This window comes from Stylophora pistillata, chromosome 1 (genome assembly GCF_964205215.1).
Source record: "Stylophora pistillata chromosome 1, jaStyPist1.2, whole genome shotgun sequence".
Classification (NCBI taxonomy): Eukaryota; Metazoa; Cnidaria; class Anthozoa; order Scleractinia; family Pocilloporidae; genus Stylophora; species Stylophora pistillata.
The window spans coordinates 36871187-36896212 of record NC_142519.1 but is presented as its reverse complement, the minus strand read 5'-3'; the positions used below and the strand labels follow the sequence as shown (position 1 = coordinate 36896212).

Here is a 25026-nt window from a genome sequence, read left to right as displayed (position 1 = left end):
AGTTTGGCCGAGTGCCGAAGAACAAGTTAGACTGAATCAGCGACTAGTAGGGCAACACCAGTTAATTATTTTACTTGGTTTATGAAAGTGAGTAAGTAACTAAATCTTTATTTAAACACTGGAAATCATCAGTTAAGCTCAAGTTAAAAACTAAGACTAATTACGACTGCTTTGCATGATTGCCGTGTGGTAATCCTATATGCTATCCTCCGGCACGCCTCAGAGGGTACAAGCAGATGATAGTTTGACCAGCCATCGGTTCTCATTCAGTCTTGTGATCTTTGACTGATCATCTCAGAAAACGTTCATGCTGAATGTACAGCATTTTGAATTCTTGATATGTACTTCAGAAAAGATTTATATTTTCGTAGTTTCAATTCCATCAATTAACATTGTAAATTTGTAACATAGGTGCTTCAGAAAAATTACCTCTGGTTACAATTGTTAAAACTGTGCAGACATATTTACGTTTTAAGTGGAAACACTGACTTGGTTTTCAGTTTGAGACGATGCCCTTCAAATTAGGGCTAAAATAACTCTGAGCTTAAATAACTCTTTTTGTTTTTTCCCATAGTCTTTTATATGTTATTTTATTAGGATAAATTAATGTTACATCGAACAAGAAATTCGTTATGGACTATGATTAATATCGATTTTAGCCGATCACTTACTTCAGTTTGGTGATATCCATTCCTATCGAGACATGGCCATGTAAATTTCACACTCATCATTAAACAGTATTTCGTTTAAGAGAGTCATATGAGTAGTAGCCCTATAACAGCTGTATTAACCATTCTACTCACAGTTCTTTCATGTAATGATTTTCGTGGAAAGCTCTTGGAGGCAGCTCTTCTAGTTGGTTATAAGACAAGTCACTACAAAAGAGAAAACAAAATGAACCCAATAACAAGAAATCAGTGATATTTGACTAAAAGACTCAAATCAACAAAAGCGAACGAATAATTATGAGCTAGAGAGGCTTTGAAGTTGAATTACGAGTTTGAACTAAAGATTGCTTATGCAGCACGTGAATTCCCTTGGGATGCAATCTGCACCAGGAGATTATAAACTGCAGTTTACAATCTCCTGATCTGCAACGAATCTCAGACGAAGCTTTCCTTTCTCTGCAGATGACTATCTCCAACCCGCTGAATCTTGTGATGCTGTGAAATAACAGCAAATCAGATGCTTTATTTGCTCTCTTGAAAGAAACTATTTAACTCTTTCATCAATGCAAAATCATTGAAAATTGAAGCGCAGCCAAGATGAGACATATTACAGAGTGAAAACGTTCTCTGCCTAAGAATTTTAAAAAAGCATAAGCTTTCGGCCGTCGATCTACAGCCTTCCAGGGATAAAACACGAAATGTAAATAGGTAAAATATATACAAAAAACGAGATAAAGGTGATAAAAGAACTAAGAAAAAATATGGAAAGGGTGGCTATTGTTTAAAAAGTACGCTATACTGATTAGGGATCGACTTAGAGTTATTGTCCGCATTCTTGCTAGCAGAGGTCTGCCAAGCCTCTAGAGTTTTTCTAATATGAAAAGAGCCTTTGTCGATAACCCGAGATTAATCATTGTTATCGCAGTCGCTCAGACCTCATCCTGATTAGCATAAATTTTAATAGTAGTGCCAGTTTGTTTTAATTTTCGACTCGTGAATAAATTACACGACTCTTACTGATTACAAGGATCGACAAGTCAGTTTCACGAATCGTTATGATACGTAGTTTTGAACAACCCTTTAGGCTGCCGCGAAAGATTAAATAATATCAATCAATTACAATGATCATTTACAATTAGGAAACCAAATCTTGCGTGGAAATTTCCAACCAAGTAAGATAAAAGAATTACTGATTGAAGTAATGATTAATGCACCCGAAACCTATTTAATTCCCTACAACGTATAAGGCAACTAATACACAAATAAAATTTAAAGAGATTGAAATAACCAAACCGCGGGACTCGTAATGTAACCGCATGCTGAGGAAATGAGAACACTTCACAAGGTTTTTGACCGATATTAATAACTCGGCATCGGTTCAACACAATAAAATGTAAAATTTCTGTTTTTTAGGTACAATGGGACACAAGTGAATACATCATAGACTGCCACATATTTATTTAATCACTTTCACCAGAGTATGGTGAGGGTCGCACAACAGAGCGAGGCTCCAAATTAAGTGCGCCCAATATCCCACCCATCCCACCCCAGGGGAGGACATCCATCACACAGTAATCTCGTGTGTGGGAAATTAACGTCTCCTACCCCAACCCTGCAGGAGACGGGACCTCCATTTATTCGTCCCTATCCGAGAAGACTAGAATATCTAACCAATTCTTGATGTTATAGAAAGGTAGCAAATTCTTCTCAATTATTTTAAGACCCTGAGTGTTGGTCCGGCCGGGGCTCGAACCCTCGACCTCCTGCACAACAGTCCAGCGCTCTATCCATTGAGCTAACCGGGAGGCGGTACATATCAGTATAGAGATAAACTTTTATAATTTCCAACTGCCTTTAATCCATTTTATGAGAAAAACCTTCGCCAAAAACAAGGTAACCTCTGTAATTAATGCTCAGTCAATGCTCTCAAAAATTGTGAAACGTTGACTTCTCATTAACACAAGGCACTGGTAACAACGCAGGAGGAATTAATTATTGCAGTTTTCGACAGAGACTGATGATTCCAGACCTGAGGCTGATCGTTGTAAAAACAAGTTCCACCGTTTGATTTCACTGATTTCCTTAGCGTGAAAAAGTGACTTTAAAACGGCAAATAGCGTGAGATGCATGTTGGTAGAAAAACTGTCCTCTTGTGAATATGATGAAAAAATATGACAAAGAAAATGCTTTCCAAACTCTTAAAAGAAAATGGCGGTAGGACAGAATTAATTTTAACTACCTGCTTGGCTAGAACTCGGAGTTCCGACCATCAAAAATATGACATCATGTCATGGACAACTAAACAGGTTATATGAGTTAAATGTTCGTCATTTTTATGTAAAGTTTATACAGCAATGTTTGCCGTGAAATATTAATAGGAGTGCCTCCAAAGCAACTTGACGATAAGATTCGTTCCACAAAAAGAAAGGTTAGGGTTCAAAAAGGTTCCCTGATCACACGAAACCAAGCAAGCACTTTCAGCGTAACGTGTTCTGAAATTTAAACACATTACACCGGCTCTCCTAGACCTACACTTGCTTCCTGTATCATTCAGAGTTCAATTTAAAATTTGCTTCTTTATGTTTTTAAGTCGTTAAAAAAATGTAATATCTGTTATCTCTAAAACCTGCCTCCAGCTATGCTCTTCGCTGGTCTACAAAATCTCTTCTGTTCGTTCCACGGTCACCTGCTCTACACTTCGGGATCGTGCTTTTGTTCATGCTGCTCCTATATTATAGTACTCGTTGCCGTTAACAATCAGATCTTGTAGCAGCCTAGCTACTACTAAGAAAGAACAATCCCTTTTAAGAAAGCGTTCCGTACTAGTTGATAATCCAGTCCCCCAGCCTCTCCTCCTCGCTTTCCTAAATACAAATAAAACCTGTTCCTATTGCCACGTTATCTCAAAATTTTAAGTTTCAACTACGGCTGAATCAGGACATGCTAACAGTTTCTTAATAAGTTGCCACTCCTATGAGGCACCCTCATTCCAATGAGCTTCCCTTTTTTCAGCCGAGATTTTGAAGAAGTGCCCAGGTGCTTATTCGAAGAAGCACGTTAAACAGAATTGGTTGATGAGGTTTCACAGAAGCCATGCAACATGTCAAGATAAAATTCTCTGATTAGATTATCACATTTACAAATAATTCAGGATTTCTCTGAATTTTTGCAACGCAGTTTCACTCATCTACGCTCAAAGATTTTAGTAATTATGCCGGAATTATAGTCGATCCTCTGACCACAGCATCATACCTAAAAGTAAGCTAGTATAATTCATCTGAGCCTATCAGTGACCGTCGAATAGCTTCAATTAATGTCTATCAGATCTCGCTATTCTTACTGTTAGTCAGTTCAAGATCTTGAGGACTCTTTGGATCTGAAGACTGAGAGGCCAGTCTCCGACTGTTTCTAAATATACTAGCTTTTAAAGTCATTCTCAGTATTACAGTTTTTCGCCCAAACATATGAACTTCATATATTTCATTGTATCTGACATACTTATTTCAGCGAAAATGGTTGAGAAACGCACCATCTTTACGCCCCTTACAATTGGAATGTTTTCTTTGCCTAGCATATGAGAGATACGCTCAGACTGGGTGCATAGCATCCCCTCAGCGAATAAAGGGACACGTCTCTTGGTGGAGGCGTAGCGTTTTTTTTACGTTCGCAATGATGTTATGGTGGACAGAAGAGAAGACCTTGAAAGGCCCGACATGGAAGGATTTTGGCTTGAAGTTTTCCCTCCAAAGTCACGCAGTTTTTTGACTGGTTGTTTCTATCGACCTCCAAACTCATCTAATTATTATGATAAAGATTTTTGTTAAAAAAATTAATAAAACCCTTAACACTACTGTTTCAAAGGGTCAAGAAGTAGTTTTACTTTGGGATTGGAAAACCGACTTCGCGTCGAAAAGGACAACTATCCCAGAATATGTAAACATCTTCAATCTTTATTTAAATCACTGCAGTTTACTCAAATCATCAAGGAGCCCACAAGAGTCACCGCGGAATCTAGAGCCACGATTGATCTGATCGCTACAAACCATCCGCAAAAAATTAAAGTCTCTGGGATCGTCACTGGTGCTAGCTTAAGCGATCATGAAATGACTTTTTGTGTGAGAAAGATCCATTGGAAAAAAGCTCCACCGCAACTGAAAACATTTCGAAATTATGCAAATTACGACCCAGATAAATTCCTCGAGGATTTGAAAAACACAAATTTTGTTCTTCCAAATGACCACGGTAACAATAAGGACGTTAATGAGCTTTGGCAGTCCTTCAAAGAAAAGTTTACCAACATAGCAGAACGTTACGCCCCCATGATTGTTAAACGCGTTAGGGGTTTAAACAATTGTCCTTGGCTCAATATTTCTATCAAGCGTCAAATGAGACAGAGATTATTTACAGAAAAAAGCTCACACTACCGGACTTCCCTCAGATTGGAAAAGATACCGCTTTCAAAGAAATCGAGTTACCAATTTAATAAGAAAGGAAAAGGAAAAATACAATCGAAGGCTTATCGACGAGAATACTGGAGATCCCAACTCATTCTGGCGAACAGTTTAAAGAAATTCCTTCTCTCCGAAAGCAAAGAACCATCTCCAAAACTCAAAGTCGACGGTCAAGTAATAACTGAAAAGAGCTCAAATACAAATTTTTTCAATAATACATTCGTAAATACAGCTGTCAACCTTTTCAAATCGTTTGTAAATGAAGGAGGCGGCGTGGCCGAGTGGTTAGGGTGGTAGACTTGTAACCCGATGTCCCGGGTTCAAGTCCTCCACCCTGTCACTCACTGGATTTGTTCTCGGAAGCCCCGTAGTTCAACTCCTCGGCTGCGCTCTGTAAATAGCCCATTGGTCTGCCTCCTGCCAGTGGGGATTTTTAAGCTCTTAATTAGTCTACATTGTGGCTGAAAAGCCCCTAAGGGGGAGCCTCAATTAACGTATATTATTATTATTATTATTATTATTATAAATGCTGCATCGAAACTCTCGTCAATTATATCTTTAACAGAAGCTACGAATGCTACTTTTCTGTTTACTGATAGTTCTGAAACTGGTGTTCTGTCTGAAATCCGACGACTTAAATCAGGCAAAGCTGTGGGCTTAGATAATATTCCACCAAGACTTCTAAAGGACGCTTCTGCAATAGTCACAAAACCTATTACAGTAATAGTTAATCCTTCACTGTCTCAGAGCAAAGTTCCTGACGACTGGGAAGCTGCCTACGTTATTCCATTATTTAAGAAAGGGAGGAAAGACAATGTTAACAATTATCGCTCCATATCTATCTTACCTACAATATCTAAGTTACTTGAACTAGTGGTGCATACTCAACTAGTGGGCTATTTAATTACAAGAAAACCATCTACTCAGTCCATTCCAAAGTGGATTTCGCAAACAACACTCAACAAAATTTGCAGCTCTGTCTTTCGCGGGCATAATCCGGCGAAATATTGATCTGGGTTTCATGACGGAAGCAGCTTTTGTGGACTTGCGTAAGACATTCGACACAATCGATCATTCTATTTTGTTGAGGAAACTGCGCTCTTTTGGAACCAAAAGCAAAGAACTGAACTGGTTTCAAGACTGTCTGTCTGGCCGCATCCAAGTTGTTGGCGTTGGTGGTGTTCCGTCTTATCCTCTACACATAACATCTGGTGTTCCGCTGCAAGGCTCTATTTTGGGCCCCTTACTCTTTGTTATTTATATTAACGACTTGCCCCTCTGCATGAAGTCTTGTCATGTGCTCATGTACGCTGATGACTACTGTTCTGTTTTGTGTCGGATTTAACTCTAAAGTCATCGAGGATAATCTGAATCAAGACCTAAATACATTGGGCGAATGGCCTCAAGTGAATAGCTTATTTCTTAATACCACCAAATCTGAAGCCATGCTGTTTGGAACTCATTCTAAGCTGTCTAAGCATAACGATTTTGATATTACTTTTCATGGACAAAGTTTAACACGGGTGAACAAGTTCACTTATCTTGGTATTATAATTGATGCGGCTATCTTTATCAAATCTTTTGGGTTCCCCACATTCAGCACATTATATCTAAAGCTGGCAAAAGGCTAGGTATGCTATCTCGATTGCCGAGAGATTTAACTTGTCATGCTACCAACTCTTTGTATCTATCATTTATTCGTCCAATATTTGACTATGGTGACACTGTATGGAATTGTTGAGGAGTGAGCAAAGCGAGACTGCTGGATAAATTTCAAAGAAGGGCATCGAAAATTTTTTCAAAATCTAAGGATAGTGGTCAAGCTTTAATGGATCTTAAATGGCCTGTATTGCAGTCGAGAAGAGACGAACATACTTTTAAACTGGTTAATAAATGTATTTCTGGTAATTGTCCTCAATTTTTTAAGCAATATTTTAATTTTAATAATACCAGAACAAGACAGGGAAATTTTCTTCATTTGCCTCTCGTTAGAACTGAAACAGCCAAGAAATCTTTTTTTTTATCATGGATGTGTTGTTTATAATAGTCACGTTAATTAGAATTTTGTGCAATATTATACTGTATAGATTTTCTATTTTATTATATTTATTTTTGGATCCTATTTACCAGGGCTCCTATTGATAGCAGAGCTTTACGTTCTGATGGGACTACCCTGATGTTGGGATTTCTTTTAATTTTTAAATAAAGGTGTCATTCATTCATTCTCTTAGGTATTAAAGGAAACGTCTTGCTATCTAATTTTTTCAAATTAACTCGGCCCTTAGCTAGTCTCCGAAACCGAAACAGTCGTGACGGAAATATTCCAAGAATCAGCAAGATTTTTTTTTTTCAAGGATTGCTGATTTGAGCAAACAAGATGCTCCAACTAATATGTCGATGGGAACGGGTGTCAATCAGCCACTATTTAAAAACCAGGCGTCAGCGTATTATGAACTTGGGACTGAGCTGCCTGCGGTTCGGATTCTCTATCATTTCTATATTCTCTAATCGCTTCCATGCAAATTTGTTGCTAGATAAGTGACGATCGCTAAAAGTGCCAGAAACACTTGCACAAGTGTAATTAAATGAAAAACTCTGATCTTTGAAGCCCGGTCGAACAATTCAGTGGATGTCACTATCAGGTTATCTTCGTACTGCACCCGAACTTGTAGCGAAAAATTATAGATCTGTACTCTTAGCGTCGAAGCATAAACTGGTTGATTTTTATCGGAAGAGATCTGGCGCCCTTTCACCCACAGGGAATACTGCTCTAGCTTATTAACTTGTCAGAGCGGAGTTACGAAACAAAGGCCTCGCCAGTTACTGTTTGTGCTATTGTTTCGTTTTATCACGCTTTGCCCGCGAGTTTTAAACCTAGCTATTGAAAAAGCTAAAGCCTACAACGGCCGTTTGCGTCCGACTTTCTGCCTAACCATTTAAAATTTAAATCAACAAACCGATTTTTTTTTCATTGAGTACCCCTCGAGTTTTATTGTAGTTTAAGCATTATGACCATGAAGAACATACTCATACATAGCGAGTACTTCGATTCTGAGATAGCGTTCAAGAACTAGAGATTATTCAAATAGAACTAAATCAGCTCACTTTTTTTTTACTTTTACACATCGGACTGTTATCGGAATGTCACTGTCAGGTTATATTTGTACTGCACTCGAACTAAATTATCACTGAGATGGCAATCACAATGAAAAAAGAGTTTATTAGACTAAAAAAACTAGAGATCATTCAAATACAACTGGATCAGTTCACTTTTTTTCGCTTTTACAAATGGGACTGTTATCGTGTAGTAGAGTAACTTATGAAATTCATAAGGTCGTCGATTTGAGTTTCTATTTACTCTAAAGAGCAGTTACTTGGGATTCACCCCAATCTAAATGTTGTTAACAAAATCAAGAAAGCTGTCGAAGCACCATGTAACAGTGCAAGTGTTTCCATCAGGTTCTTTATCGAGTTAAAGTAATGTTTCGCTTAAGTTATAAATTGCAATAATGCAGGTGCTGTGCGCTCTTTGTTAGACCGCGATCCTAAGATCGTGGCCGGCACACGCCGATGTGGTTATCATTTCTAGTGATAGTCAGATCCAGTGTATGGTTACAATCAGTGATCACTTTCGGTAGTTCTACGTTCAATAAAACTTGGCTCTGGACAGTGCAAACTTCGTCAAAATCACTTTTCTGATATGATTTTTACAAATCAAACGAGACTGAATACGATAGTCTATTATCGATTTCTCTCGCCTTGATGAAACCTGAAAAAAGTGCCAACTTTCTCCACATAAAAACGTTTGTTTTCAGTCAAATTTAACCTTCGGGATTCAACAAACCACAAAGACCATGCTTCAAGCTATGGCATAGATTTCGTACTGCGAGGTTTATAGTTCAGAGTTTCTTTCCAGAGGTCAGCTTCTAGTCCTCGTTTGGCGGGTGATAGATTTGTGAGAGCGGACCAGGGGACATAGGGGCGGGAATGTAGAATTAGACCGGTGGTGTTTTATTGCTCGTCGTTGATTCTTTTCTCCACTGACTCTAAATTTTTCATTTGCAAGGAATGCAATTCTGTGCGAGACTGTTTCTGTCCCTCCCATTACTCGCGTGGATGTTACAGCAGTAATTAAAAATTTATGTCGGTACTTACAGTCTTCGGAGTGCCCAATTACGCCAAAAAACTCCCAGGGATAGGTTCTTTAAGTGATTATTGGACAAGTCCCTGTCAATAAAAAATTGTTCTATCAGTGCAAATCTAGCAGATAGCTAGATTTGCACTGTTAGATATCGCTCAGAACTTATACGACTCTTACCGGGTGGAGAGGGCTTAAAAAGCTGCTGATTTGATTTTCACCTCGAATTACATAGGTAAGGATGGGCCTTAACGTTACCGAATATCAGTTAACTTTAATTTCCTATCTCAACTGAAACAATTAACATTGGTCGATAAGGTTTGAAGGAAGGTTTCTTCGATAGATAAGAAGTGGGATTCGTCATACAACTAGCCAAGATAAAACTCTTTGGTAGAAGTATTATATAGACAGATAATTCAAGATTTTCCTGGATTGGTGCATCAAAAGGTAAACGTGAAAATTTAGAATTTTATGATTTTTGTGTCACCATGAAGGATATAACCCACCGGTTTTCGATTATCCTCCCCCCCCCTCCCCCTCATTCATCATCGATGACTGTTTTAAATAGCTACAGAAATTACTGAAGTCGACAGTGTATTAGAGATCATAGTCCACTTCAAAAGCCACTCCCTCCTCCGTGAAATATTTTATTGCCGCCACTTTCGCTAGAATGGTTACAATCCCATCGATAAAATTGTCGTCGCTAACAATGAAAATAAAGTAACATTATGTAAGACTTAACAACGGAGTATTAGGTAAACTGAAGCTTTTCACACATTGTTCTATTGATTTGTGTCCATTTTCTCTCACGAGGGTCACTTTATTTTTCCATGTCATATGAATATACCCAATGTAACCAACTGATTCTGCAAAAGACCACACTTTCTATCGGTTTACCAATGTAAAAACCCACGCAGGGTGCAAGAAGTCGTAATAAAGTTTAAGTCAGCGGTCAAAATTAAAGAAACCCTATGCTCTTTGACTTTTTAGTATTTCTCAGCCTTTACTAGTCTTAAAAACTGAAACAGTCAAGACGGAATTTCTGAGAATCAACGAGATGTTTTCCCCGGATTACTGATTTATGGTTACTGTCAGCAAAAGAGGGTGCCCCCCGGAAAAATCGTACCGTGCGTGTTTCTATAGAAGAAACCATGAAAAACTATATACCACTGTAAAGCTAGCGCTGATAGTGCATCTGAAATAACAAAAGTTTTGATAGGTTTTCTTTTGGCAGGCGCACGTGCAGGCCTTGAAAGACAAAACTGACGGTATCTGTTGAACTGAATTACCAGCCTTCGCGTTACCGCGGACACTCAAACAAACCGGACTGTATCACTCAGCGAATAAAAGGCTAAAAAGAGGATGCGACGCTTTTTCGATATTCCTCTAGGTTCCCGAGGGAATCTATATTAAAGCTAGAAAAAAGAAAATGTTTCGACGAATATTCTCGCTAAGTTTCATCAAAATATGACAGAACTAGATACTCTTTTAATTCGTTTAAGTAAAGGTAACTCGCGTAAAAACAGACATCAAGGTTTCGGTCTCCAAAGGAACTGATTTTAGGTTTTTGTCGCGCATCAAGGACAAAATGTCAAGGGTTCAAAAGAGTGAGCGATATTTATTATTTACTTAAATTTTTATAATTATTTGTATCTTGTGGTCAGAAATGTTCGCATGTTAAGAAGCGCGGTATCTCCCTTTAGCGCTTTCTCACATTCTGCTTTTTTACTTGCGCGTGTTTTAGTGCGTAATAAAGTTCGTAGTGGAAGGATTTTTGATAGTCTTCTCCTGTCTAAGTAATCTTTGTTGGATGTTTTTTTAAATCTGCCATGCTTGATATGGAGAAGAAACTACAGAGTTTAGGGTTTGAATCAATCAATTCAAACAATCACTTTATTTAAACTCACACGAACACAGTGTACTAGAGAAGATTATAATTATTACAGAATTGTTACAAATATCAATATAAGGAATACAGTACAATAAGAGAACAGAAAAAAAAAATTTACAATTCATTGTCACTAAGGATATCTAACAGTTGAAGAAGGAGAGAAAGAAAAGAAAATTTTTTTGGGACCACTGATAAACAAACGAAAGAATCTCAAAATAAATTATGTCAGAGAATTTTGAAGAGGTTGAGAGATTTCAGCAGTGATTCTGAGTGTCATGCTGCTTCAGAAAATGTCATAACTCTGAGTATACGCTTTTGCAAAGTAATCAATGGCTTTAAATAAGTGGGATAGGTTAAACCCCAAACTAGGATACCATATGTGAGAAAGGGGTAGATTAGTGAAAAATAAAGCATATGAAGTATATCAATGCCAACATAGTAACTCAATTTTGAGAAGGTTCTTACAGTTTTTGACAGTTTTAGGCAGAGCTCATCAATATGAATCTTCCATGTCAGACTTGAGTCAAAGGTAACACCTAGATATTTTACCGTGGAAACTTGTTGGATATTCAAACCATCAATAATAAGGTTAAATGACTTGTGTGGTTTTATTTTTGAGAATGTAAGAGAATAAAATTTGTTTTGAGAATACTAAGTGCTAGCCTGTTAGATTTCATCCACTCTGCAACTGCTTTTAGCACACTATTTAACTTTAGTTCAAGATTGTTAAGGTTCTTACTAGAGCAGTAAATGTTAGTGTCATCTGTTAATAAGTGAAAGGTGAGCAATTTTGAAGCATTAGGTAACGAAGTCATTGATTTATAACAAAAACAAAAAAGGTCCAAGAACAGATCCTAGAGGAACCCCACAAGTGACTGATGGGGAATCAGTGTCATGACCATTAACACACACAAATTGTTCTCTGTTGGATAGATAACACTGAAACCAATCATAGACTTTACCTCTTTCTCCATAATGATGCAAGTTCAACAAAAGAATAGATTGATTTACTCTATCAAAGGCTTTTTATAAATCAATGAAAATACCACAGCCAAACTCATTGTTGTCAGTTGAGTAACGAATAGATTCAGTGATACTTATAAGTGTGTGATTGGTTGAACACTTCTGCCTGAAGCCAAAATGAAGTGAGTTGAGAATATCATGACATTCAAGATAACCATAGAGGCACTTATACATAGCTTTTTCATATATTTTCCTTAAACCAGATAGCACTGATATTGGCCTATAATTATCTTTGTCTTGTCTAGAGCCTTTCTTGAAAACCAGAGTACCTCTTTTCAATTTAAGTTCATTTGGAAAAATGCCACAGAGAAAAGAATCATTAATTAGGGACGAAAGAAGTGGAGAAATAATTATGGTTTTAAGAACTTTAAGCAATCTGACTGGAATATTGCAAGGACCTATAGATTTGTTATTGTCCATTTGAGATATGTAAGTAGACCTTCCAATTCTCACGATGTCGTCGTGAGACTCACGATTTCAAGACTCATCTCATGGTCTCACGATTTAACTTCGAAATCTCACAGTTTTCCACAGTGAACTAGACGCTCGAGGAGCATTCACTCAGGCTTCGTTTAAAGCTAATATAGCATTCGCACAAAACACGAGTACAATTCTAATAAACATTCTATGAAACAACAACAAACATATGAAACATTATTGAAAACACTATTGCTCAAATAGTGCTTTACTGCGAAGGATCGTGCTCATATACGAAACATTCTATGCATAGCGAGATCTGATATGTTGTACTTTTTATTGACACTGTAACATCATTATGTTCCTGTACAGTGGTCATATTGAAAACTTTTTCGAGTAGATGACAGTATTAAATCATCATGTCTTCTATTAAGTATACTTACAACTCCATGGGAAAGAGAAACCAACATTCACGATGTATCGCTTGTATAATAGTAATATTGGTTATGTACGAAAGACCAAATCGTACTTTACAAGTATCGAACCCAATAAAAACCAATAACAGAAACAGGATTTTTAACGGGAGAGCTAAGCTTAACTATTTAACCTTAATTACTATTCAAGTTGCTACTGTCAGTATCCTAATCCAATTCGCTGTCGTTGGCGCCACCTTCGAAGTTGTGTTCGCGAACATTCTAAGACTCGGGCTTTCCTACGAAAGCCCGATTAATTACAATCCCAATCAGATACGGCCTAAACTCAACTCAATTTATAAAATAATAGTTGCGAATGGCCACGTGCACTTCTCCTCACTGGGAATCTCGGCCGAGCTATTTTTAAACTTCGCTCTGAGGTCCAATCAGAGCGTGAAGTTCCTTGGGAAGGCTTTATTTCATGTGTTCAGTATGGCCGGACGGACTGAGCGATCCTCTGAAAACGTCCAAGACCCTCCTGTCGATGTTTCATGCAATGATGAGCACAAATGAGCGCCACATAATGAAGGTACTTGTTTGTCTAATTTGTGTTAATTAATGCTAAAAGCTAGGGCACTAATTATGGTAGTTTGAACACTGCTACGTATAAGTATTAGCGTTGAGATTCATTCGTTTTGAAACTTTTTTTGTAAATCTCACTATTTGGTCCTGAAAATAATTATGTCTTGTAGTTTTTTATCAGCTGAAACACAATGGATACATCTCCTAAAAATACTTGGCAAGTTTGTTGATGTTAAAGACTATTCAGATCATGAATTAGTTAAACTGAGAGGAAAAGTCAAGGTTGATTCAGAGTGACCCAGTGACATGTGCACAACATTTTGGTTACCAATTCAATCAGCTTTTAAGGCGCTTTCTAATGAGCAATGCTGCTCCCTTAGGAAAAATTTCAGACTGGTTTCAGAGTTCAATAGCAGCAGAGAGATTCACCACATAATATTTGTAAATGTTAATTTGACTTGAAGATGCACCAGTGTATTATTGATCAAATAATCACTAGCGAAAAATCAGTTAATGATCCAGAACTGGGACTGTTTGTCAACAAACAGATTCATAAGCACTCTCAAACTCGGGTAAAAAAATCAAAGATGGAATGCAGATTGAATTCATAATCCACATGCAGCCTCCAATGAAATTAACTAGCATTTTACATCCTATTGGCAGTGATGTTTCTGAAAGTGACATAATTAGAAAACATAAAGAAAATTGAAAACATATCAGTAAGCATTAGAATGATATGAAAGAGGCGGATAACATCAGTTTTGGACAATTGCTAATTAATCTGGACATCACTGAACAAAACTACTATTATCTTGCTATTTGATCCAACCTAAATTCTCCCACCATATTTCTCAAAAGAAATCCCAATGAACAACTACAACAGTGTCTGTCTAAGTGCATTGAGAGCAAATATGAATATAATTATAGTTTGTTTTGGATGTTTATGGTTGTGCAATGTACGTTGTATGATACAGTCATTTTAAAAGCCCAGAAGGGAATGAGTCAGCTTTTTACAACAAGCATATGAGGAGGCAAAGAAAGGAAATCGGAATTGCAGCATAAAGGAGCAAGAGTGAGATATTGAGAATAAATTTTTAAATAGTGGGGAGATCAGTGCTCAAGAGGCAGTTAATTTATATAATTATAGTTCTTCAGCTACCAACAATGAAAAGCTCTAGAGAGGTGATTTTTATCACCACTTCATCTTTTGAAACCAATGAATGAAATAGAAGAAATGGAGGATGACTCTGAAGACATTCACTCTACTGGTCTTATTAAGAGGTACATAGAAAGACCAACAAGCATAGAAAATGTTACTGGCTGATTGGGCTGCATTGTATAATTCACCCAAAAACTCATTTGGGAAAAAATCTAAAAGTTTGAACACAGATAACCTCCTACTTGAAACAGGGAAAGATGATGATGATGATGAATTTGCTGATTTACGCTTCAGACTTTAGGCAAGCACAATGCAAAAATTGCAAAACCAAAGCAGCATGTAAAGCCTAGAATAATTAGAAGACTGTTTGGTTCAATGTGAAATCCTACTCTGAAGAACATTTTTGTGAACTTATAATATAATGCTTTTTACTTGTTGGCAAAATGAAAAAGCTGATTTAATAGGCAGTAGCTCTTCATATCAAGAGAATTTCCTTCCTTTGAAAGAAAAATTAGACAAACAAATGCATCAGTATGGTGTCTGCAGTGAAGATATGAATGACACTGAACAGCATTTACATGACACAGAAGTTAGTGATTCCCAGTATGACTTAGTAGCACCAAATGCGCAAAATGTTGAACTGCAAGATGAAGGAAGCTCTTGATAATGAAGATTGACATCCTGATTTCAATGACCATTGACCTTTCAGATGATTTCAAAATTCCTTCCACATCACGCCCCATTATGAGCCACCTATATTAAGTGAATTACCAGCTAGATGATGATTATCATGGAATGGTTCAGATTTTAAATAAAGAGGAAAAAGAACTATTTTTATCACATTTTGCACCAGATTGAAACCACAGAAACACCTTTTTATTGCTTTCTGAGTTAAGTGGAGCTGGTGCGGGCAAATCATGATGATCTTCTAAAAGCCTTGTATCAGGCAGTCCTTAAGTATTTTAACACAAGAGCTGACAATGATTTTCATCAAATTAAGGTCTTACTATTAGGTTCAACTGGGAAAGCTGCTTACAACATTAAAGCTAACACTTATATTCACTGTGTATTTGCTATTGCTATCCATGAGTCATTGAAAAATTACAAACATCTAGACTCAAGTAGACAAAACACCTTGAGAACTCATTTTGGAGGTGTCAAATTGATATTCTTGGATGAAATTTGAATATGTTTGTCATACAGCTTAACAATAGGCTTAAAGATAGTAAGAGTTGCAAAGATGATTTTGGTGGTGTTTCTTTCATCACCATTGGTGACTTGTTCCAGTTGGAACCAGTAGTGGATGACTATGTATTTAAAGACCTCCAAAATTCAGTTTACACAGTTTTTGCTCCAATCCTATGGCAATAGCACTTTTCAATGTTTGAGCTCACTGAGATCATGTGGCAAAGTGATAGCAAGTTGTTTGCAGAACTTCTTAACTAGGTTATGTGAAGGTAAACACACGTCAGCAAGTGTAAAACTGAAAGAAGTAGTTGTGCAAGAAGACACAAACCACCCATTTGATGCACCCCGCCTATATAAACAAAATGCAAACTAAGGTAGATTAATTAATTTAATGATGAAGTACATAATGTAGCTATAGGAAACAAATACAGAATCACAGCACTAGACAGTGTTATTGGAGCTAACTCTTCTGAGGTTTGAGGAAAAATATTAAGACAAATTTCAAATGACCCAAGAAAAACTAAGCAGTTGGTATTGAACCTCTACCTTGCTGAAAGTGAATTCAGCTTGTAATGAATATGTGAACTGAAGATGGCATGACAAATGGATGGTGCTGGGAATATCATCAAAGTTGTGCAACTAAATCAGCAAAGCAAACATTCTTGCATAGTTTGGGTACAGTTTGATCACTTAGATTGTGGTAAAAAAACTAGACATGAGGACAGACATCTCTATACCCAAGGAATTGACCATGGGGCATGGACCCCAGTAAAACCTGCAGTTACTGTACAATTTTTTGTTGGTAAAAACAAAGCAACTCAAGTTGTCAGAAAACAGTTTCCATTATGCACAGCAGCAGAAAAAACAGTTCATAGATCACAGGGGGATACTGAAACTAAAATTGTTGTCAACTTAAGTACTAAGAGAACCATTCCACATGTACACTCTGTGGCACTAAGTAGAGTTACCACCTTAATGAAGGCTTATATATAACTGATCTCTGTAAAGACAAAATTGTTATCCATGCCACTGCTGAGGAAGAAAGGGAGTGATTAAAGGCCCATTTCCAACCGAGCTGCCATGCGCGCCCGGATCATTTTTCATAGATACGCCATTTTCCTCGTAGTTGTGGAATCGCTTTGATATCTTCTTGCATCTTACTAATTAGGGCTTTCAAAGTTCCATCTTAAATCGTGTGCGAACAACAAACTATCATAGCATCGATATCAGTAGTTTTTAATTCTTACATGAATGATGGTGAAAAACGTTATTTGAAAAGTTGATGCCACCGAAGAAGCGGTCAAGAGGAAGGCCGAGTCTGCCCGGCTCGGCAAACTGGTTATTCGACTTCGAGAGTCTGTGTATGATTTATGGAGGGCAAGGAAAATAACCATGGGTTTCGGCAACACTACAGACAGTGCTTTTGCAGAAATGCTATTGCATTGTTCTTACGATGGAACTAGAGACTCGATCTGGAGATATTTTTTCGAGGTGAGAATTATAATAATTGTTATTTGACTGATTTTTACTTGAGATCCTGAGATATGTATGTAAGCGATCTCATTTGTACAAGTCATTATTCTATAATTGAAATGAGTAAAGTAAATCAGTTTTCGCCAATATTAGTTATTTGTTTAAATGCTGAAGCTGAATGATTCCCTTCAACATCAGGTAAGCTTTTATACAGACAAGTATACAAGTTTATACAGACTCGATTTGTAATTTTTCAGTCATATATTTAGCCGCAAAATTGCTTACTAGCTAGCTATGTTCTTCACCAAATCTACGTTTTTCTTTTTGATAGTGTCTGTGAATGACTATAGCAGTAGCCTCGCAGCTATGTCCACTCCAGTTCGTGCAGACGGCCCTGTGCCCAGATTTGCCTCCTCTTCAAAACAGATTGGAACGTCAAGTACAGTCTCTGACAGGTACTATAGTTTTCAAAAGTGGCAGTTATTAAAAGAATTTGGCACAGTTTTTTTAAAATGTATATATATATATCTATATTTAATATTTTCTACTGAGTTTTTGTGCCAAATAGCTTTTGCTACTGTAATTATTAGAGATACTGTGATATGTGATTCAAACAAAATGTGATTTCTGTACAGTTTATATTGGTTGGGACTCTTTTTTCATGGACCTTTTTGGTGGTTGATTCCAGAAATTTAAGAGCATACAAAAAACAGTACCAACATGTGTGATAATTATTTTTTGGATGGCTGCAAGTATTTAACACTTTATTGTTTTTATTGTATTCAAGTTTTGTTGATATCACTGGAGATCCAGAGAAATCAAGGTTGGAGGTGTTTGCACAAACCAATAACAGTTTGGCAGGGAATCCATATTCTGTTCTTAGTCCTGATCAAAATGATAGTGCAGACAGTGACAATGCAAGTGAAGCAGCTGAAAGTGTCTTTGCCATCTCAGCCTTCGACAACCACCAATATCTAGAGCTGGAACAAAGGTTATGCTCACATGTGGCTATACTGTATACCCTGTGTATACCTGTGTACATCTGGGACATGTTGACTTCTCATGAGCATGCTGCAGTAAGAGTTGTATGTTGATGAAAGAGCCTAAAAATATGTTAATGCTGTTTGTATGTGGCTGGACAGGGGAGGGGGGGTGAGCTTGAACAAATGCTCCTCGAGCAAAACCAGGTGCAAATAACAGTTCTGATCCTCAAATTTGGGAATTATGTGCTGAAGTTTGGAGACACTCCCAAAATACTCAAACTTATGAATCTTTACATTCTGTACCTGTAGCATGTGTCATTTTGGAAGAACTCCACAGGAGTGACATGTCCAGTGAGGAGGTTGTGGAAGAACATAATGAGTTTGGCAAGTGGAGTTTAGGTGAAAATGAACCTTATGAGACTACTGATGGTACTCAACATTTTAATGAAGCTAGGTATGTGATGTTTGGTTATGTCATAGGTATAAACTGGAACAAAATTAATATCTCTTGTGAACAGACTATGCACAACTGTACAGACAGTTATTATCTTGTCATTATTATTACACAAGTCATGAAATTCTTATAAGCACTTCATGTTAAAATGAACCACTATCATTGTCAGATGTTTTATTATTATTATTATTATTATTATTATTTCAGTGAATTTATTTTCATGAATAAAATATTTATTTGATGCTTATTTACAGCATGGACATCAGCTCTGAGGAAGATGAGAGGACACTGGCAATGATTGATCCTCTATATGGTGACAGTTTTGTCAGTAGCTAATTCAATGAGGATGAATGTGTAGCTGGTGATGAGCCAGGTCCACAGCCAGAGGAGCAGGTGGTTGAAGGCTCAAAGTCAGTGGAGAAAAACAAAGAGAAAACCTTGAAAAAGCTAGAAGTAGCATTTTCTCAGTTGACTGATGTGAAAGACCTCAAGGCATACCTTGCTTTACACTCGCGCATGAGGGTGATTGTTTCTATCAATAAGTTGGTCGAACTATCCACAGACACATGTGCTTTCATCAGTGGAGGGAAAGTTTGTGGAGAAGTTCTCTGTGTAACACAAGATGTGACTTCCATTGGATCACGAGTTGAGATCACAAGGAAATGTAGAAATGGGCACAGCCAAAAATGGATTTCATCAGAGGTCTTGGGAGCAAAGCACAATTCAGATTTTTATCTTAATGATAATTTGTTGGCTGTAGCGATAATAATTTCTGGTAACAATTATAGCAAATTTGCTCTACTGTGCAAGGCCCTAGGACTGAGCATCATTAGCAGTAATACATTCACACGTTTTCAGAAGCATTGTGCTGCTCCTGTTATTAGTGATGTTTGGAACAAAATGAATGCCCTGATAGTCGACGTACTTAAGCAGTATGAGGAGATATATGTTTGTGCGGAGATGGCAGAAATGATTCACCTGGTCATTCTGCAAGGTATTGTGTCTATACCTTGATGGAACATGTCACTAAAGTTGTCGTTGACATGGCTGTGGTTGACAAGAGAGAAACTGGTGGCAACTCTGTCACTATGGAAAAGGAAGGTGTTTGACGACTCTTGGAAAAAATGGCCACTGTTCTTCCTTTTAGTGAAATAACGACAGATGCTTCATCCTCTATCGTAAAATTGGTGCGCGAAATGAAAGGTACATTGGTTAGGGATTTATCTAAGAAATATTTTTAGTGTAGTTTAAGAAGTAATGCACTTGTAGGGAAGTGATCACTTTATCTTTACCAGCAAATTCTGTTGGTAAACTTGATTATTACAGAATATGTACTAAGAAATGCTGGATTCAAATGAAGTTGATCCTTGAAATTTTAATTAAAGTAAACACACGTTAGATGTAATATATCTGAACTTTCTATCTATGAAAGAATCATTACCTGCAGTTTCCATTTTTACAAGGACATAAAATGTCTGATAGAGCTGTATGTGTGGCTGTGGTTTAATTTATGTCAGTGATTGTAATGCTGCTTGTATATTGTTTTATTTCTTGACAGATAAATTTCAACAACTAGAGTTGTTCCACTCGCTTGACATTTGGCATAAAGCCAAGAAACTTAGCAAGTGTATTCACCAAGTAGGTGGCCATTTCATTTTCTTATTAAAAAGTGATGATGGATGATGATACATTTCTCTGACTAATAAACACTTATCATATATTATTTATAGAAGATCAGTATGGCTGAATTCCCAGAAAAATGATTTTCCAGAAAAATGATACTGTAAGTGGGAAGGAGAATAACACTACACAGTCAATTAATGGATTTTAGTGATGTTTCTTTGATTCCTCTAATATCAGGGGAATTTAAATTTTTTAAGCCTAGAAGAGAGGGTGAATTTGGTTCAAAAGATCATCAGGTTTCAGTAATCAGGGATAACAGTTATTGTTGTACAACTGAATGTAGGGAAGAATCACAGTATGAGATTTATTCTTTTCTTTGGAGGGTTGGGGGGGGGGGACAAGTCAAGTAGACAGACCATTGTCTTAATTGATTAGTTGTATGATCTGTGTTTCTTGTAGGCACACAAGTGTTCTTGAAAGCTACAATAGTATGCTGACAAAATATGCTCCCAAGAGAATGGCATTCGAGTAAGAAACTTAGAACTTACATTTCAAGTGACTCGTATGATGATGATTATTTATAGTGGACTGGCTCTTTTGAATTGATCATGTTAGTAGTAAGAGTTGTGTAATGTTAATTTGTAATCATAGCTGAAAGAACCCCGTCTTTTGACTTGGTGTTTTTTAGGTATCCTTACTTCATCATGCGTATTATGCTGGCTGCCATCGACCGCAATATGCATCTTTGTAGAGGGCAGCAACTGAATGCAGCTGGAGAGGAGCGTGGCCACAGAAAGTACTCTAAGCGCACACAAAAATTACATGCAGAGACTGTCAAGGAAGAGAAAGCTGGGTACTCTATTTCCCCTTTCTCATGGCCAAAATGTTGAAGGAGCGTTGTCTTCTGGAGGGAAGCTTTTCTCAGACAACTGACGATAATGTCTTCAACCCAAAGCAGATTGCTCCCACTATTGCCATGAAGGCAGCACCCTCTACTGAGGAATTGATGAAAGGGCCATCTCGTCTTGCTAAGCCGCCTTTGAAAAAGTGGAACAGTTCAACTGGGGAAGCAGCTGATCATTTATATTTTTTCTGCTAAAATACTAAACGTATTGCACTTGTAAAGATGAAACACATTCAAACATTGTTTCATCATAAATTACAGGAACATGTTTTAGTACCAGTGATCATAATGTCTCTTTGGGAGAGTTATTTTTGTAGAGACAGACTTTATCCAGCTTGTGGTTCCATGAAATACAATTGGTTAATTTTTTTTTTAATCATAAATTGGGGAGAAAATAAATAAAAGGAAAATAAAATAAATAAGCCGGGCGACGGGATTATAATAGTCGACCAATCAGAGTTCGCCATTTAACAATAGCGCGCTTCCAAAACAAAAACAAACGACTGCAAAGGATCTCGGATGAAAATGGGCCTTTAAGAACAACAGTACTGCTAAATTTAAACTTTGTATATCACCACTTAATGGCATAACTAGTTCAATTCTAAAACTCTGTTACCTGAATGCAAGATCACTGCGTAGACACAAGACAATGCAAAGACTGGAACTATTCAAGTTCTGATATCACTATTTTTGCAGAAACAAGATTTAGTTCCCAAGATTCTTTTGACAAATTTAACATAGTTGGTTAAAATCTCTTTTGAAAGTACAGTCCTTATACATACTGTAGTCTTGGATCAAGACCCTTTGGTGGTACAGCTGTGTTTAGCAAAATCCCATATTGCCCTGGATATCCCTACTATCACAATGTACATGGTATTGAAATAACTGGGATTGAAGTCACAATTTGTGAGAACTGTACAGTCTTGGGTATTTATTGCTCTTCAAAAATTCCCAGAGGACAACTTTGTCAAGCAGTCTCAGAAGTGTTAAATACCATTTTGACAGAGAACAACATTATTATTGGAGAGTTAAATGTAAATTGCCTTATTGAGGCAGACAAGCTACCTTTTGTAGAATTTACTATTTATAGATAAATGTTAGAAACAGTTGATATCAACATACACAACTTACAATAGAACATTCATTGATCATATATTTACAAACATCTCACTTAAATATACAAGCAGGTGTTTTAGAGACTTCACAGATCATAGCGCAATATGGGCCTCATTTCTTAGTGCTATTAACTGATTATTTTTATGTAAAATTCAGTCAGATTTAAAGACAAAATATAGAAATTGATACCCCGTAGTGATTCAAAGAATGCTAATAAACTCAGTCAGCCAGAGTCTTGGTCACAAGGCAAGGCTGTACATTACTGTCACATGAAAATTAGCCAACATACATGTATAGATTCATATTTGAAACAGACCACACAAATGACAAGATTGCTTTCATTTAATTAGAAATCAGCAGTAATAGTACTATAATAGCAATATAATAATAAGAGCAATAATTTTCATAATAAAGTAAACAAATTGTCTTTGATTGAAAGCTAGTCAAGAAGTGGCTTGTGAAATGTGAGTCATTATCCAGTATCGCCAGTTGTTACGAATTATTTTACTAAATCCATTTAGTAGACCTGTTTTTCATAGGACTATCATTGTAGTACTGTTACAATTTCAAAATTTATGTTCCTTTTTTCCCCTTCTCTTCAAATAGACTTCATTCAGAGACATCACTTAGAGAGGACATGTGTACATGACAACAGCACTGTCTTACAGTTCTCCTGCGATGAAGAATACAGCTTACTGAACAGTCTCTCAAGATTATATCAAGTTACTTCTGTCAAGCAACCGCAGCAAAACAACATACTGCATGCACAATGCATGTTACTTGAACTACAAAGTTATACTTGGATCACTTTAATCTAGCTGCACTTTTATTTCATACGGATATTACATGATACAGATATTTTATTTTATACGGATTCCATGAACGACTTCATGATGCATACCTGAGCTTTAAGAAGTTCTTGGACAACACTGGAGTATATCTCCCGCCGTATTTCGCATTGTCGTTTAGTTCTCGCCATTAACTTGGATGACGTGACACATTGTGCACGCTGTCGTTTAGCCTGCTTCATTGTTCCGCTTCGTAGGCACGCTGTTGGTTAGTTCACCTCGTTGTCACACGGTTGGCGCATGTATTTAACGCGGCTCTTTTTTTTTTCCCGCTCGTTCTTTTTATGTATGTCTCTTGCCTTCGGTCAATAAACGTCTTTTCTTGCTCGGAGTTTCGGCTCAACTTATTGGCGTACGGCAGACGCGATTGTCACTTTCGTCAGCTTCTGCAGATGGGGAGCTTTCTTTCGATTTTTTCGTTGATCGGGCATCGTAATATTGTTAAATTTATCACATTCACAAATGCACTTACAATACGTAACCATTGGCAACGTTTCTCACAACAGGTTAATCGTAACACTCTTCGTTTGCTGCAGCAACGGAAACAACAAGATCTCAAACATTTAAAATTCTGCCCTGTACAACATTAAAGAAAAGCAGCGTGTTAATCAGGAGCTCTTTCAGAACTCATAGAATCCTCGGTCAATACGGAAAGAAGTGTGGGTAGAAACACGAGACTTAGTCGAGTGTTTTTCCCCCTTCTTGAGAAAAAATGAAACATATTTGTAGCGCGGCAGTTCAAATTTAACACTTGCCTGAAGTTTTTAGTCTTAGTGTTCAGTGAATTGTTCTAAGTGAAATCCGGCCGAATTAAAGCTTATACATAGAAACTTGCAAGTTTCTTCACGTAATAAATTAGGGAACAAAATGCTCGAGGCGTGTGTTTTATGAATGGAAGATAGCTGGATTCAAAGGAACATGAAAATTGCTCGGGATGGTAGCGCCGTAAAATTAGGCTGCAGTGACTGATGTGGCCTTCCACTTAACGCATCAGAAAGGATATCAGAGCAAGCTCTTAGCTGTTCACTCGAAGGGTAGACGATGTAATTTCTGAGGTTTGCTTCACTGCGATGACCAGAGATCGCCATTATGAGCTAGTCGAGATGGACCCCAGTATGGCCGCAGTCGCTCAGACCTCATAAATTGTAACAGTTATGCCAGTTTAGGTTTTTTTTTATCGACTCGTGAATAAATTACACGACCCGCACGGATAGCACAAATCGACAAGTCAGTTTTACGAATCGTTATGATCCGTGATTTTGGACAACCCCCTAAGCTGCCGCGAAAGATTAAATAATATCAATCAATATCAACGATCATTTAAAATGAGTGAACCAAGTTTCCGTCGAAATTTCCAACCAAGTAAAACAGAACAATTACCGAGTCACGTGATGATTAATGCGCCCGAAACCTATTTAATTCCCTCAAACGGATAAGGCAACTAATACGCAAATAAAATTGGAAAAGATTAAAATAACCAAACCGCAGGACTCGTAAGGTAACCACATGTTGAGGAAGTGAGCACACTTCAAAAAATTTTTGACCCATATTATTAACTCGGCATTCGTTCAATAAAACAAAATGTGAAATTTCTATTTTTTCAGGTACAGTGGGGCACATGTGAATACATTATGGACTGCCACATATAGAAATAAGCTTTTATAATTTCCAACTGCCTTTAATTCATTTCATGAG

General features: G+C 37.2%; 2 protein-coding genes and 2 long non-coding RNA genes across 4 annotated transcripts in view; 2 read left to right on the top strand and 2 right to left on the bottom strand.

The window, feature by feature from the left end:
- LOC148742291 (uncharacterized) overlaps positions 1–25026 on the bottom strand; it is a 356385-nt gene that overhangs the window by 142005 nt on the left and 189354 nt on the right. The gene's annotated exons all lie outside the window — the stretch shown is intronic.
- Positions 9318–25026, bottom strand: part of LOC148742296 (uncharacterized) — a 59766-nt gene continuing 44057 nt past the window's right edge. The window contains exon 3 of the long non-coding RNA XR_015999394.1: positions 9318–9346. This is a non-coding gene — a long non-coding RNA (uncharacterized LOC148742296). The remainder of the gene's footprint in view (positions 9347–25026) is intronic.
- On the top strand, positions 13286–23662 carry LOC148742298 (uncharacterized). Its single transcript, XR_015999306.1, has 2 exons — positions 13286–13590; positions 23090–23662. It is a non-coding gene; the product is annotated as an uncharacterized LOC148742298 (long non-coding RNA).
- Positions 17422–21192, top strand: LOC111345570 (uncharacterized). Its single transcript, XM_088755114.1, is given in 8 exon segments — positions 17422–17858; positions 18191–18399; positions 18696–18840; positions 19095–19782; positions 19785–20043; positions 20399–20482; positions 20923–20991; positions 21152–21192. Coding segments are annotated over 7 exon segments (1584 nt in total). The 5' UTR covers positions 17422–17697; the 3' UTR covers positions 20961–20991; positions 21152–21192.